Source organism: Ahaetulla prasina, chromosome 8 (genome assembly GCF_028640845.1).
Source record: "Ahaetulla prasina isolate Xishuangbanna chromosome 8, ASM2864084v1, whole genome shotgun sequence".
Taxonomy (NCBI): domain Eukaryota; kingdom Metazoa; phylum Chordata; class Lepidosauria; order Squamata; family Colubridae; genus Ahaetulla; species Ahaetulla prasina.
In genome coordinates this window covers 69,917,874-69,933,768 of record NC_080546.1, presented here as the reverse complement: position 1 = coordinate 69,933,768, position 15,895 = coordinate 69,917,874, and the positions used below count along the sequence as shown (strand labels likewise).

At 40.5% G+C, this 15,895-nt stretch overlaps 1 protein-coding gene across 1 annotated transcript in view; it reads left to right on the top strand.

Moving 5' to 3' along the window:
• Window positions 1-3,058: 3,058 nt before the first annotated feature.
• The window catches only part of PDGFC (platelet derived growth factor C), a 149,629-nt gene continuing 136,792 nt past the window's right edge, over window positions 3,059-15,895 (top strand). The window contains exon 1 of the mRNA XM_058192473.1: window positions 3,059-5,094. Coding sequence (XP_058048456.1) covers window positions 4,977-5,094 — 118 coding nt within the window. The 5' untranslated portion in view covers window positions 3,059-4,976. The remainder of the gene's footprint in view (window positions 5,095-15,895) is intronic.

The following is a 15,895-nucleotide window of genomic DNA, read 5'->3' as shown; positions in this document are numbered from 1 at the left end:
GAGGGTGCATGTGGGGGGTCACATGTACATGCGCAGGGGGCCAAGGTGCACACAGGGTTATGTGAACATGCATGGGGCAGGGCATGTGGGGGAGTTGCGTGCGCATTGCATTATGGGTGTGTGCACACATGTTCATGCTTTGGGGACTTGGTGCCAAAAAGGTTAGCGATCACTGATATAGGGTCTCCTGCTCGAGCAGGGGGTTGGACTAGAAGATCTCTGAGGTTCCTTCCAACTCTATTATACTATATTCTATGTTGTCTCTTTTCTTGGGACTCATACAGTAACCAAATGTTCTCAGAAAATACACATTAGGAGGCATAGATGTGCCAAGGTTCTTGGGAGTGAGTGCTGGTGGGTGTTGGTGCTTGTTTAACTAAAAATTACATATTTTACTCGAATAGTGCAGTTATTGTACAGGTCCTGGAAAAGATTGAGGTCCTTTAATGAGGCATCCACATGGGGCCCAGGGCCACTTCTATGCTGTAATATAAAACCAAAGTTCTTGCACATCCTGTAGATGTCCTATTTAAAAATGTAGGATGTGATCCTGACAACAGTGAAATGCAGTTTGTACAGTTTCTTTGATGATTAACCTTTAATTACTTCTAATATTTCTAATATATCTAGAAATAGAAAGCTACATCCATATGTTTTCCTTAGTTACCTTCTTTTCCTAACTAAGGTCTCTTGGGCATAGAAGCAGCTTCATCATAGCCTGCCACCAATGCCTATCATTACAGTTGTTTTTTAATAAAATATTTTCTGCTCTCCAGAAAAAAAAATACAAGTTAGCTCACTCCAAGCTAATATGGTTAAATGAAAATACTGGATGCTGTTATTACTTTTTTCCATTATTGACAAAGCGTTTTGACTGGTGACTATCTTTAACAAGTCAAAGGGAGAGAAAGTAGCAGCGAAATAATAAGTCTAGGGCATCCTGCAGGACCATCTGAGTTCTGTAGCTGGTTTTTCTATTTCTCCTTCTATACCCCATCTGGATAGTTCTCAAGTTTGAAATAATGTGAATAAGTGAAGTCACACTGGCCAAAACAACCCAGAAAGGAGGCAGGCTTCTTTCACAGATTGGAGAATTGACAATGTGTGGTATCTGGAAAACCACTCCTACTTCAAGAGGAAGCGGGGAAAGCAACTGAAACAGAGAAAAATATTAAGTGGTATACAGGTAAATACACATTAAGTAAATAATCCATTAATATAGCTGAACCCCTAAGTATTATCTTTGATAAAGCTTTCACTATCAGTTCTCTTCCCAAACTTTGGTCACTAGCCACAGTCATCCCCATCTTCAAAAAAGGAGACCCCAGCTTAGTCGAAAACTACAGACCGATCTCCCTTTGCTGCGTCACCTGCAAAGTCATGGAATCTATCATCAACCAATCCATTACCTCACACTTAGAAACTAACAACCTACTCTCCAACAAACAATTTGGTTTCAGGAAAAAGTTATCATGTAACTTACAACTTCTCCACTGCAAAAACATATGGACTTCAAATCTAGATCAAGGCAAATCAATAGATGCAATCTACATAGACTTCTGCAAAGCTTTTGACTCAGTAGTACACGATAAACTTCTCCTTAAACTAACATCCTATGGCATCTCAGGACCCCTCCACAAATGGATATCTGCTTTTCTGTCTAACAGACAACAAGTGGTCAAAATTGGCAATGCTTTATCAAATCCTGTTCCTGTCAAGAGTGGCGTTCCTCAAGGCAGCGTCCTTGGACCAACACTCTTTATTCTATACATTAATGATCTTTGTGACCATATCTCAAGTAATTGTGTTCTCTTTGCTGACGATGTCAAACTATTTAACACCACAGACAACACTTCTATCATTCAAAACGACCTTGACCATCTAACCGCTTGGTCTAAAATTGGCAGCTCCAAATTTCAACCAGCAAATGCTCAGTCTTACATATAGGAAAAAGAACTCTAAAACTAAGTACATACTAGATGGACATTACCTTACAGACGACCTTCATCCCGTTAAAGACCTTGGAGTTTTCATGTCAAATGATCTAAGTACCAAAGCCCACTGCAACTACATAGCAAAAAAAGCTCTAAGAGTTGTAAACCTAATTTTGCGTAGCTTCTTTTCCAAAAACACCACACTACTAACCAGAGCATATAAAACATTTGCTAGACCAATTCTAGAATACAGCTCACCTGTTTGGAACCCTCACCACATCTCTGACATCAATACAATTGAACGTGTCCAGAAATATTTTACAAGAAGAGTTCTCCATTCCTCTGAAAACAACAAAATACCTTATCCCACCAGACTTGAAATCCTAGGCTTAGAAAACTTGGAACTCCGTCGCCTTCAACAAGACCTAAGTTTAACTCACAGAATCATCTATTGTAATGTCCTTCCTGTCAAAGACTACTTCAGCTTTAATTGCAATAATACAAGGGCAACCAATAGATTTAAACTTAATGTAAACCGCTTTAATCTAGATTGCAGAAAATATGACTTCTGCAACAGAATCATCAGTGCTTGGAATACTTTACCTGACTCTGTGGTCTCTTCCCATAATCCTAAAAGCTTTAACCAAAAACTTTCTACTATTGACCTCACCCCATTCCTAAGAGGACCATAAGGGGCGTGCATAAGCGCACAAACGTGCCTACCGTTCCTGTCCTATTGTTTTTCTTTTCTTCTTCCTATATATGTTTATATGTTTATATACTATATAATCTTTTTGTATGATGTTGTGACAAAATAAATAAATAAATAAATAAATAAATAAATAAATAAATAAATAAATAAATAAATAAATAAATAAATAAAACATTCACACACACAACACAGATTCCTGCCTTAGGCACAAAGCCAGAGCTGTGCCCTTGGGTCAAGTTATTCTCTTTCAGCCTAAGGAGGAGGAAGTGGTAACTCACTTCTGAAATCTGTTCCCAAGAATCAACAATGACTTGAAGGTGTGCTCGTGCACGCATGCATGCATGCAAACTCATATTCAAAGACCGAAAATAAAATTGTAATAATAAAAATTCTAACAACAAGGAATTGTGGATGCCCTAGGATAGAGTTGGCTAGTGAATCACAGGAAGGGGGCATGACTCCCACAATTCTCCAGCACATCTCTTCTGCCAGCTACAAGAAGTCAAAAGGGCACTTCCAATGCAATGAATAACAAATTATAACAGATTTTACACATCTTGAGGTAGTTTGCCAGAACAAAGTACATCCACTAACGGTGACCAACCTGTTTCACTCAAGGGCAGGATGTGATAAGACCCCTGTCACGGGTATAAATGTCTATGGTCAAGGCATCATTGTGTTCTGGTTAGGTGCAAGCGAAGATAGGGCCTCAGCTATAATGCAATTTATTAGTCTTGCTTAGAACATTATGTGATCTGTGGTTTCTTTCATCACAGTTAAGCAAATTCCATGGGAACCACAATGTCTGAACTAAGCCTCAGTCTGCTGCTGCTCTGACTTAACGTACTTCAGCACAGCCACACCGTGAAAACGCCATGCAAGTTATGCTTGGGCGGAAAACTTTTTCTTTTACAGCGCCATTTATAATGGGGCCGGTTGGCAGGCAAGTACTCAAGAAAAAAAAAGTGCGAACAGGCGTCCAGTAGCTAGCTTGAACTTTGAACGACTTCTCTGTGTCGCCGGCGGTGCCGCCACCGCCTCCTAGGAGGAGCAAACGACATCCAGCACTGCAACCAGGCGCCCCGGACTGGCCATTCCAGGGCTTCCTGCACCGGTTGACTTAGGCGTCGGTGACCTCTTGTTGTCGCCTGAAGGAGGAAAAGGAAAAAAAAGAACGAGAGGGCGGGAGAGACCCCTTCTTTTTCCTCCGACATAGAGACTCAGGGCACAGCAAGAGGAAGGGAGTAATGTCGGACCTTCAACTCTGAATGAAGAATTTTAGGGGGGCGGGGGTAGACTTAGGGCTATCCCCCTAAAATTATTTAGGGAGAAGCGACATAAACTTAGCGTTGTATTAAGACCATAAATGGCTACGTAAGGAGAGTTGAAGGGAGCCGAATTCGGGGTGGAGCAGAAAACGCCGGGGGGGGGGCAGGAAAGGCTTTAGGAAATAAGCGTCGTGGTACAGGGTGGCTTGCAAGGGGCTCCCGGGTGTTCCGCAATTGTTTTTCCTCTCTCTCTCCTCTGCGCGAGCCAAACTTTTGCGGCGTAAAACTGAAACCAGGTGCTCTTGTGAGGTGGCGCAAGAGCTCCTTGGCAGAGGCGAGGACAAGCTTGGCGTTTCCTCTCTCCCAACCCCCTTCCTCTTTTTCCCCCCCTTTCCCCGGCCTGCCTGGGATCTTAGCTTGCGGCTCCTTGGCTTTTCTTTGCCTTTCTTCCGCCCGCCCCGTTCCGTGAGCTGGAGCGCCGAGGAGGTACGACAGAAACACGTGAAAGCGAGAAGCAAAAAAGAAAACAAACGCGGAGTTCCAGCCAGTAGAGGCTTGGCAGCGGAGCTGCCGAGGAACAGGAGGGCGCAAAACCGAGGTGGCAGTTTTCCTCCCGAAGGGGCTCTTTTTCCCCACCCCTTTCCCTGGGTTCGTGGGGGAGTCTCTCGTCTCCGACGCTGACAGGTGCTCCTTCGAACTTTCTCGCCCCCTTCGCTTCTCCCCCCCGCTTTCGTGAGGATTGTGGCGCCCTTGGGAAGCTGATCATGCTTTGAACCCTAGGAGAGGAGGAGGAGGGAGAAAACCCTGGAGACAGAGGAAAGAAAGACTCTAGCCGAGGAAAAAGTTTTGGATGGGATTATGTGGAAACTACCCTGCTCTTCTCCGCTGCCCGAGCAGGCTCGCTGCTGCTGCTGCTGCTGCTGCTGCTGGTCTCTCTCCAGCGGTGCAGTCTTCGCGGGCTGGTGGAGGTGGTGAGAACGACGACGCGGGGTGTACTTGAGCTGTCTGCAACGACTTGGCGCGTGTCTTGTGCGTTAGAGAGTTTCCACCCCAGCCTACCAAATGTTCCTCTTCGGGGTCTTCTCGCTGACACTTGTTCTGGTCAGCCAAAGACCGGGAGTCCACGCCGAATCAAATCTGAGCAGCAAGTTCCAGTTCTCCAGCGCTAAAGAGCAAAACGGTAAGAAGTCTTTCTGCGTGGGTTTGTGTGTTTTGTGCTGTCTCGGAAGGTACACAAAAGAGTCGGAGCAATCCGTGCTGGGGAAGGAGGAGTCGCTGAGACAGGAAGGATTTTCCTTCTCTTCTGCTTTTACAGAGCCTCAGGGGTTGGGCTGTTGGTGGAGCTTCTGGGTGATTTTTAAAGGCTGGGGTTTCAGCCGGAGAAACCCCAGCCTGTGTCAGCCCCGGGCGGGCACTTCTATAAAGATCTCCGTTGAAACGCGCAACCTGGGGGGGATAAAAATCGCTCCCTTCACCAGAGTGAGCCGTAAAGATTGAAGCTAAAATGAATGGAACTTGGCAGGTCCGGCTTCACGGTGTGTTTGGTCACTCCAGGAAACTTGTCAGTCTTGTAAACTGAAACGGGATAGCTAAAAGGGCACCAATTAAGAAGCCAGAAATAGGAAATACATTAGGTCTCTTTCTTTCTCCCATTCCTTCATTCTGAATGTTTGCATTTAGGGGGGGTTATGTTGTGTCTGATCTAATCACCCATTTTGTCGCCTCCATAAGTTTGGCACTGTGTAGTGTAGGTTAATGGAGGATGAGCTCTGTTTTCAACATGCTGGAAACAAGCTGATATGCATAGGAACTGTGAATCACTTCAAAAAAAAAAAAAAGGTTTCAAGTGTACCTGAAATGTTTAGAAACTCTCAAATTAGGCTCCCTTGGGCTGGGCTGGGCAGTCTTGGAGAAAGACTCCTTTCATACAGAGGGCAGTTTCTGGGTGTGTAATTTGCTTAGCCTTCGGATGCCATATGATTTACATTATTTAGATTTTTAAAGACTTTTCTCTTTGATCTTCTATTACAAAGTCATTTAAAGGAACACTTTGCAAACATAAATATTATATGCCACATAAAACCACATCATGAATACAGGCTGCCTAAATTTAGGCTATTAAACACCCTGTTTTCCAGTGGTGGATGCTAATGTAAGGGAAAAATGTTTTAGTAGTTTCCTTCTGAGCTAGAAAGATGTGATTTCATCTCTATACAAACTAGCCAAACAGACATAAATAAGAGGCAAAAATAAATAAATCAATCTTAAAATTGCAGTAGGAAAAAATGAATACAGTACTGACTGGTGGCCTGCTTTGAACACATTAGGACATTAGAGTCCTGTATTTTCTGAAAAAATACATCTTCCTTAATATATATTAAATATTTTCTAGCAGAGAAAGAGAAATAGGCTGCTCCTCTTGATGGAAGTTTCTGCAACTGAGTGCGGCAAAAGAGTTTTCATATTATTAGCAGATGGCACCTGCAGACATCAAGAGACTATTGGTCAAAAACCAGTTCAATCCCTAGCTAGAGTATTGCTGAAGTCTGGGGAAACTGATGACAAGAATCAGGAACTGACATCTATATCTATTGAAAATTGACCATAGTAACATCTGTCCTTAACCAGAGGAAGGTACCTATCTTTCTTCTGTTAAATTTGTGGAAGGGAGCAACAGTAGTTTGGTTTTGGGGAATGAAGATTAGAATTTCATCATATGTCTGTTATAAACAATTACTGGAATACATTTCTGAAGCTCTAATCCTACTAACTGAACTTAATAGTTGGTGCAATTCTTGGATGGAACAGTTATTGTCATCTGTGAGTTTACCCTTGCTGTCACATTTTACACAAAACAGGGACTATTGTTGGTTTAATTTGTAACCTGTAATTCCCTAAGGAATCTACAAATTTTTTTTGCATGTATGTGCTTATGCTGTTGTGTCACATACAAGTGCCTTATCAGGAATGAAGGAATGATAAAACTATTTTAAAGAACTATTGTGGTTTAAATGCATTAACAAATATATTAGGCTATATACAAACATTAAGCCATACTGTGATATTGTTCTGCATGGAACAGCCACTGTGATTTGTAAATCGTGAATAGTGATTTAGTGTTGTGTGAATCTACAGCCAATTGTATGAGTTTTGTGCAGTAATGCTAATTTACAGTTAATTTAACTATAATTTACTAAATATGATTGCACTTCACATTATATAAATGTGTATATTTATATAATGTGTATAAATGTATAATGGTATAAATGAACCTCACTGATTTGCTTTACACAATAGATTAAGCCACAGATCACACAAATACTTTTTAATTCATTCAGTTTTAACAAACTGCCAGTCATTAGAATTGCTCTGGGTACTGATTTTCAGTTGATAAGAAATTTAATTTTGTTCATGTACAAATTCTTTGTATAATTAAATATGGGAATGCAATTATTTTACCAGAGGTTTGGCAGGATTTTCTTAAATTTTAAGGTAAATAATGAAAAAAAACAATATTAGTTCCATTTTATAATTATACTGCTTGTCAGTCAAGTTGTGTACCTGCATTGCATATTTTTTTTATTATGGTTCTTTTTTTCTTCACTAGTGATGTGCTGTGCTACTGTCCAAACAGAAAATACGCTTTGAAGAGGTGTGGACACAGTATATCTATTGTCATCTTCTTAAAAAAAACCTGCATCTTTTCTTGGTCACACATGGTATCAATGGAATCTCAAAAAATATGTGTTGTATAGGATAAGGAGGTGCTGAAAGTGTACCTATGTCCACTCTGAAATGTCTTGCTGCAATTTGCTGGTGCTTCCTTAATCCCAGATATAGTACGGAATATGGGAACACAGTGGCTCAGGGGCTAGGACGTTGAGCTTGTTGATCGAAAGGTCAGCAGCTCAGCGGTTCGAATCCCTAGTGCTGCCGTGTAACTGGATGAGCTCCCATTACTTGTCCCAGCTTCTGCCAACCTAGCAGTTTCGAAAGCACGTAAAAATGCAACTAGAAAAAATAGGGACCACCTTTGGTGGGAAGGTAACAGCGTTCCATGTGCCTTTGGCGTTGAATCATGCCGGCCACATGACCACGGAGATGTCTTCGGACAGCGCTGGCTCTTCGGCTTTGAAACGGAAATGAGAGCACCGCCCCCTAGAGTTGGCAACGAGTAGCACGTATGTGCGAGGGGAACCTTTACCTTTACCTCTATGGGAACACAGGGCTACTATGTGACAGGTGTGGTGTGCATGGCCACATCCGTTCAAAGCCCTTTTTATACTTTGTATCTAAAGTGCTGCATATCCCTATTTATCACATAGGCACATTTTTAAATCTAAAATTCAAAGAAAAAATGTGTATTGAATATGATATACATAAGATATAATGGTGAGATGATTAAGATACTGGATTAAGAGCTGGAAGACCCAGTTTCTAAATCCACTCTGAGCCATGCGAGTTTACAGCCTGTTCAAGTGCTACGTACACTGCCTTAAATTCCTGAATGAAAAGTGGGATATAAAATAAATATGTATGGAATTTCATTCATCCTAGCTGAGCTAGTTTTAACCTGCTATAATTAGAATGATGTTTTCAGTCTGCTGCCTACAGTATTAACCATTTTTATGTGTGAATCAGCAACATGATACACATCATGCAATGGCCAGTAAAAAGGTTTTCTGTGGGGGGCACATTTATGTACCATATATTTTTATACTGTTATGTACCATATATTTTTATACTGTTATACAGTAACAGTAATGTCAGATTTATTTATTTATTTATGGCCTTCTAGTTCAGCTATTTCCTTATTTACTTGGAAGCAGTGGTGGGATTCAAGTAATTTAACAACTGGTTCTCTGCCCTAATGATCTCTTCCAACAACCAGTTTGCCAAACTGCTCAGAAAGTTAACAACTGGTTCTCCCGAAGTGGTGCGAACTGGCTGAATCCCACTACTGCTTGGAAGCCCCCTCTACTGAATTTGTGGCATTTTTTCTGGAGAAAGTATGCGGAGAATGAAAGCTACAGAGTCAGATCTTAACCATAGGACTAAATAGTAGATATCCATGGCACATGGAAAGCTGTCAAATGAAAGTGCTTCACCTTGGCATTGCTGAGAGTGATTGAATTCAGCTGGCCCTTTTCTAAATTATGTGGTTTCTTTGGCTATTGTCCAGTTTTTGTTTTCATCATTGTATTTTATTGTTCTGTATGTTTTTATCAGTGAACTGCCCACAGTTGCTGGGAATAGACTTTGTAAATATTTAATATATAAATTAAGTAAGTAAGATTAATTTAGATACCCAAGCAGAGGCTTTGCATATTGTCTACAATTGCAGCCTTTTAACTGAAGGTGTCTGGATGTGATGTACTGCTTGAGCTGACGTTCCCCCCCCCCAACACCTTTTCTCTCCTACACAATACTGTTCATAACTCTCTGGAATATTTAAAAGTGTTTGCAAGTATTATCTTTACAGAAACACTGTAAAAAAAGATGAATACAATGCTATACCAGGACCATGCAACAATGTTCATTTGAAAAGGAAATGATGATTTGGAAAGTGCATAGGCTTTTTTCTTTTGACTCTACTTGCAGCATGTTACTATTTTATCCTGGTTTTCAAAGTGTGTATGTGTTTAATAAATAAGGCTTAACATTTCTGTGGAATAAAACATGACTGCTCTGTTTTAGTGCCCTGCTATCTCACCCATCTATAAAATATTTTAGAACCATCTTATTTGACAAGTCATAGACTACATGTTAAGAACTTCATGTTAAGAACTTCATGTTAGTGGTCCTATACCTATAAAACTCTCTGCCTAAGAAATGAATATGTTGAAGAAACAATATAAAATATATTAATCTCTCCCTCTTTTATATTAGTTGATCATAATTTTATGAATCAATGTTTAGCTGTATGGTTCAGTTTTAACTAGGTGTAATAAGATTTTCAAAAATTATGTTTGAGTCTTAGGTTTGCCCTGAAGGGATAGTTGGTCTCCAAATAAATCAGTTAATATATATAATATCCAGGTCAGTATCTGAACCGTTTATTCAGAAATAGCCTGACTAGGTGGCTCAGTGGCTAAGATACTGAGCTTCTCGATCAGAAAGGTCGGCAGTTCGATGATTTGAATCCCTAGTACAGGTCTCCTGCATGAGCAGTGGGTTGGACTAGATGACCTCTAAAGTCCCTTCCAACTCTGTTACTGTTACCAAATAGGGTCTTTATATTTTCTATTTCTGATTATTTGAGGGCCACCATACTATCTGGCAGAGTCAGCATGTTCCAGGTCACACTCATTAAAAGTGTCACCTAATGGGTTCCAGAAAGCAGGCCTCCCCTGTTATGGCTCCTGCCCTCTAGAACAGGGGTCACCAACCTTTTGGACTTCAGGGACCACTAAATTCATAATTTTAAATCCGGTGGACCGCTAATATGATCTGCCTAATGACCGGCTGGGTGGGTGTGGCTAGGAGGTCATATGACTGGGTTGGCATGGCCAACTCGATGTCACTCATTTTGAGGGGTGTCTCGCCGGCCTCCACTCGCCCCTCCCCTCCCAGCCCCTCCTCCCCTGCCCGCCTGGGCTCCTTAGGGCCCCAACAGCTAAGCAGCCACCATGAGAAAAGAGTTGGCAAAACAGTTGCTCAGTTCAAATTGGATCTGACCGAGAAAGAGGCTCAGCAGAAGCATCTCACTGAGGACTAGCAGCATAGGCTTTCCAAGCAGAGGGAAGACCTGAGGAAGTGCAAGGCCAGGTACTGGCCCCTGGAGGCTCAGTGAGCTGAGATGGTCAGCCAGTTCCAGGCCATAATGCAGTCCCACTGGAACAAGGCCCTCCGGCTCTTCGCCACCAGTGGCACTTCCCTCTAGCCTTCACCCAAAGCCCAGCACCAGGAGGCTGATGCAGACCCCAAGTTGGAATTTATGCCCCCCTCCGACCTGCACAAAAAGACTCCAAAGGGGGACACTCTCTGCAGCAACACAAATGTTCATTCACAAATATCCAGCCCAGGGGCTGTAATTTGAGGACTCCTGATTTAGTGCAATATAAAAAATGGAAATAATTTTTCTGCAGACCACCAAAATTTTCTCACGGACCACCAGTGGTCCATGGACCACCAGTTGGTGACCACTGCTCTAGAACTTCATTCCTCCCAAGATTTCTGCAACCTTCACCATGGCTTGTTTAAGCAAATCCTTAAAACTTGATTCTATTTACCCCATCTTACAATGGGTACCTTCCTTGGGTAGATTGATTTTGTGATGCTGCTTAAAACAGTATTTCCAACTTGTCCTCTAGAAATCTTGGAATTCTTGGCGTTGTAATTTAAGACATTTTGTAAGCTAGCCAAGTGCACTACAAGCTACTATGTTGGTCAATTGAAATAGAAGTATTGAACTTGAAGTTAAGAATATCAAAAGTATTCTGTCTTTTAAAGATACTGACAGGATAGCTGGCTTGAGAAAGTCTACATTTAAAACTCATGTTGTTTACATCATAATAGATTAATTCCTTGTTTTGCAGAATATTAACATATAAGACTCAGTTTTGCGGGCAATAGTTTGATTAAAATTCATTGACGTTTTAGGGATTTAAGAATCCTAACTGTATAAAAATGTAATGATAACTTAATAATTCTCAAGTGGCAAAAGAATATAAAAACTAAGATTTATTTTGGGATAACATCAATTAGTGAAGTTTAACTAGATTAAATATATTAAAAGTCCTTGGGAAAAAAGACAAAAGCACCATATAGAATTTTATGTAATAACCATATCGCAAGCATGTTTATGAACATTTACTACTAGCAGAGGCTCATCATCTTCTCTTGGAAAAATATAACCCAAGATGATAATGATGAAGATGATGGTGATTATGATTTATCCATTCAGTCGAGTCTGATTCTTGGCCAGGTCTCCCTGTCAGCTTTGGAAGCCATACTAGGCCGAAGGCTTCCACACGCTGCCACTTTCTCCTCTGTGGGAAAGTAGGGGAGGGGGTGGTGGTACAAGGGACTATTAGACATAACAACATTCTTCCTGCGGGTCAAGGTCAGGCTGAGCTCACATCTGGAGAAGGAGTGGCTGGAGTGATGTCTTGAGATGGGACGGTTGAAGATTGGAGCATGTGATTGGCAGAAGGGTCATGAGGGTGGGGATTTTGGAGTTTGTATTACTGAGGGAGGAACCCGGATCCCCAGATTCGGATTTCAACCAACTATGCCAGATTACCTATGCTAGTAAATGAACTTTGAAAGATGTTTGCTTCGGAGTCTTCTCTGCAAGAAGCGTTTTCTGGAATGTTGACACTCCCCACATCTTGCGCTAACTATTTCTTTAAGTTTTTCTCTTCTTTGGCTAGTGTCAGCTTTGATGGTGTCCAGCAACTTTTGACAACCTGATTTCCTTTTACTACTAACTCTTCCAAACATATTGCTTTCTCCAGTGAATTCCTCCACATGATAAGGCCAAAGTTTTGTGATTTTTGCCTTCTAATAATGTGTCTGGTATTATGTGCTACAGTACTGGCTTGTTAGTAGCCTTTGTAGCTATCTTTGCTATCCAAGGAATAATCCAGGTTAAGTATTTGTAACTCTGAAGATAATAGTAGGAGTAGTAATGGAACAACTAACAAAAGGAAGAAGTCTTAATAAGATAACTGTTATTCTAAATCCTGTTTGTGAATTGAAATAGGTAGGCAAGTTTTTTAAAAAGGAAGATACAGTCACCAAATTGATTCTCTTGCAAACAGATTTTATTGGCAAAGTCTGGAAGAAAGTAATCACAGAAATTTTGATACGTTAAGAGAATGTTATTGATTCATTGTTTATAGAACAGCAGTATGACACCAGAAGAGCAAGTCCCAAGACTTTAAATATAAAAATGCTGCTGGTTTGTATACTGTGGCTGTGTCACATATCTTCTCAATCTTTTAATAGCCAATTCAATGAATTGATGCATTGTGACTGGATTATATTAGGATCTGAGGAAGACTGTTTTATGACCAAAGATACCCTATGGCTGTGATGCCGAACCTATGGCATGTGTGCCACAGCTGGCATGTGTAGCTATATCAGTGGGCACATGAGTTCAGCTCTGGTGCACATGTGCATGCTGGCCAACTGATTTTTGGGCCTTCTGGGCCCACCAGAAGTAGGAAAACAAGCTATTTCCTGCCTCCGAAGGGCCTTGGGAGAAGGCCCATTTCTCTCTCTCACCTGGTTCCAGAGCCTCTCTAGGAGTCTGGGGAGGGGGGCAAAAAGAGCCTTCCCTGACCTCCCTGAGGTCTTCCGGAGGCCGAAAACAGGCCATTTGCCAACTTCTGGTCCCACCGGAAGTTGGCAAGCGGACTATTTCTGGCATCTGGAGGACATCCAGGATGGTGGGGAAGGCCATTTTGACCTTCCCCAGACTCCTACAGAGGCCCTGGAGGCTGGGGACAGCAAAAAACAGGCCTTCCGGTCCCACCGGAAATTGGCAAATGGGCTGTTTTTGCCTCCGGAGGACCTCCAGGGAGTGGGAAAGGCCATTTTTGCCCTCCCAGACACCTAAAAAGGCTCTGAAGCCAGGTGAGAAAGAAAAATGGACCAGGAAAAATCACATGCCAGGAGTGCGGGTGGGGCGCATAAAATTATGGGTATGGGCACGCACACGCGCACCCCCCCCCAGTCCTGGCACGTGATGGCAAATAGGTTAGCCATCACTGCCCTATGGTATCTGAATACTACGTGCCTGTGTTAGGACAGATCACTTTCTTGTTCATATTATAATTCAACTTTTGATAGTGATCCTTAAACTAATGCCAGAATTTTGATTTCTGAGACTGAGGATGATGGCTCTACAGCAGCCATTTTCAATAGCTTTAGTGTATTCTGAGTAATAAAAAGTATTGTTTATTTACTGTTATGATTATAGCTTCTGTTCTTGGAATCATTTTCATTTTAGGAATTTCTAAAAGCCTGTATTAAATTTATCACACTGAGTCAAAAGTTGTCTGGCAAACCTTTTTTTTTTTTTTTTTTGCTCAAAGTCTTATATTGCTTGTAAGTTTAGGATTGCATAACAGGAGAAGCTAAACAGGGCACATTTTAGCCCTGTCAGATCATTGTGATTTATAAAAGTTGGCTTTAAGTTTACTATCTTATGTGGGTCCAAGCAATAAGCTCTGGTAAAATAATGGGAGCTGGTTTAGAATGAAGTAGAAGTCTTTAGTCTAAATATGATAACAGATTATCTCCCTCTTCATTTCAGTTCAGTTTACCTTCCCTCATTCAAATGTATTTAGCATTTAAAGATAGAAAGGATACATACATCTAATTATAATTATATCCAATTGCAGCAGTAAAAGTAGCTCTGTCAATATTAAACTAAAAGTATATTACTTCCATTTTCAATAGTCTGCTTCTGTCAGGTACAAAACTTACAAACAGAAAATCAAATGGTCTCTGATACCAAATTGAAAAGGTATGTTGAAGGAATTCAGTTTAAATACATTAATGAATACATCTAGCCAGAATGACTGTTGCTGTATCTTTATAGTTGAATAAGATATATTGCTAGTATAGTCTATGAATATAAATAAAACATAAGTTATTATGCTCCATTTAATGACAACCTTTATTCCTCTAGAGGGAACATGAGATTGGTTGAAGAATGGTAACTGATTCTAGCATAAAAAACGTTAGTGTTAGAGGTCTGAATTTAATTTCAGAGCAGAGAAAGATGAAGTCTATACAAGCATTTTGTAAGTATCATATCAATGCATATTTCAGGAAACGTAATGCACCAAAAATGTTAGGAATGTGGCTGTTGAAAGTTGAATGTCAACTGAGAACATTTTTAAGCACTGTAAATGTATATCTTGCAGCAAATTCAGTGACTCATAGTGGGTGGCAAACTTTTTTGTATTTGTAAAGATAAGTAAATAGTACTTTGAATTATGTCATGTAAAAAAGAAGAATTGATGATACACAACTAAGTTTCTTAATTCTGGGTTTCTTCTCAGAATTTTTTGTTGTTACATCTGTATGAGTTCAGCAAGCCAGCTACTTTCATTTGGCTGAAATTGACTATTATGCTTAGTAATGCAGTGAAAATATAGGTAAAATTATATCAAATTTCTTTGTGCATCAGATTTGTGATTATAAATATTGGTCACATCATAAGGCTTCTTGATAAGTTAACTGAGAAATACATATGTGGATTTCTATATAAATAGTCCTTGGTTAATAATCACATAATGTGTTTTATTACTACATTGTTTAGACATTCCAGTTTAAATTACCACTGTTAAGCATGGACCCCTTGTAATATAGATAGTCATCGCTTACTGACCACTTATTCAATGACCAAAGTTATGGCAGTGCTGAAGAAGGAGATTTGCAGTCGGTTCTCAAAGTTGTATCCATCACAGTATCCCCACAATTACATGATTTTGATAGATGCACTTAGTAACCAGTGCACATTTATGTTGACTGCAGCATCCCATGTCATGTGATTGCCGTTTGTGATCTTCACAGCCTTGCCAGAGAAGCTGACAAGAAGTCTTGCATCACAATGATGTGACATCGCACTTAATGATCACAGTGAATTCACTTAATGACTATAGCAGAACTGATTTTATAAGTCACCATGATCACATGCTGTTAACATTATGATTACATTGCTTAATAATGGAGTTGCTGATCCCAATTGTAGTTGGTAAATGAGAACTTCCTCAATTGCTTTTGCGGAATGCACTCCAATTATGGATAAATATTATCATGCAAAAAATGTATTACACTATATTATACCTTCTAAAGGAAAATGGTACAGGTATTTGCCACAGCAACAATTCAGTTAGTTCAAATGTGTGCAGTGTAAATATAAATGTGTAAATATGTCAATAGTGGTTCAGACAGAAGATTTTATCATCCCTTACTGGGAGATGTGATTTAAATGTGAGATTTTTGAATGTAAAATATTCTGC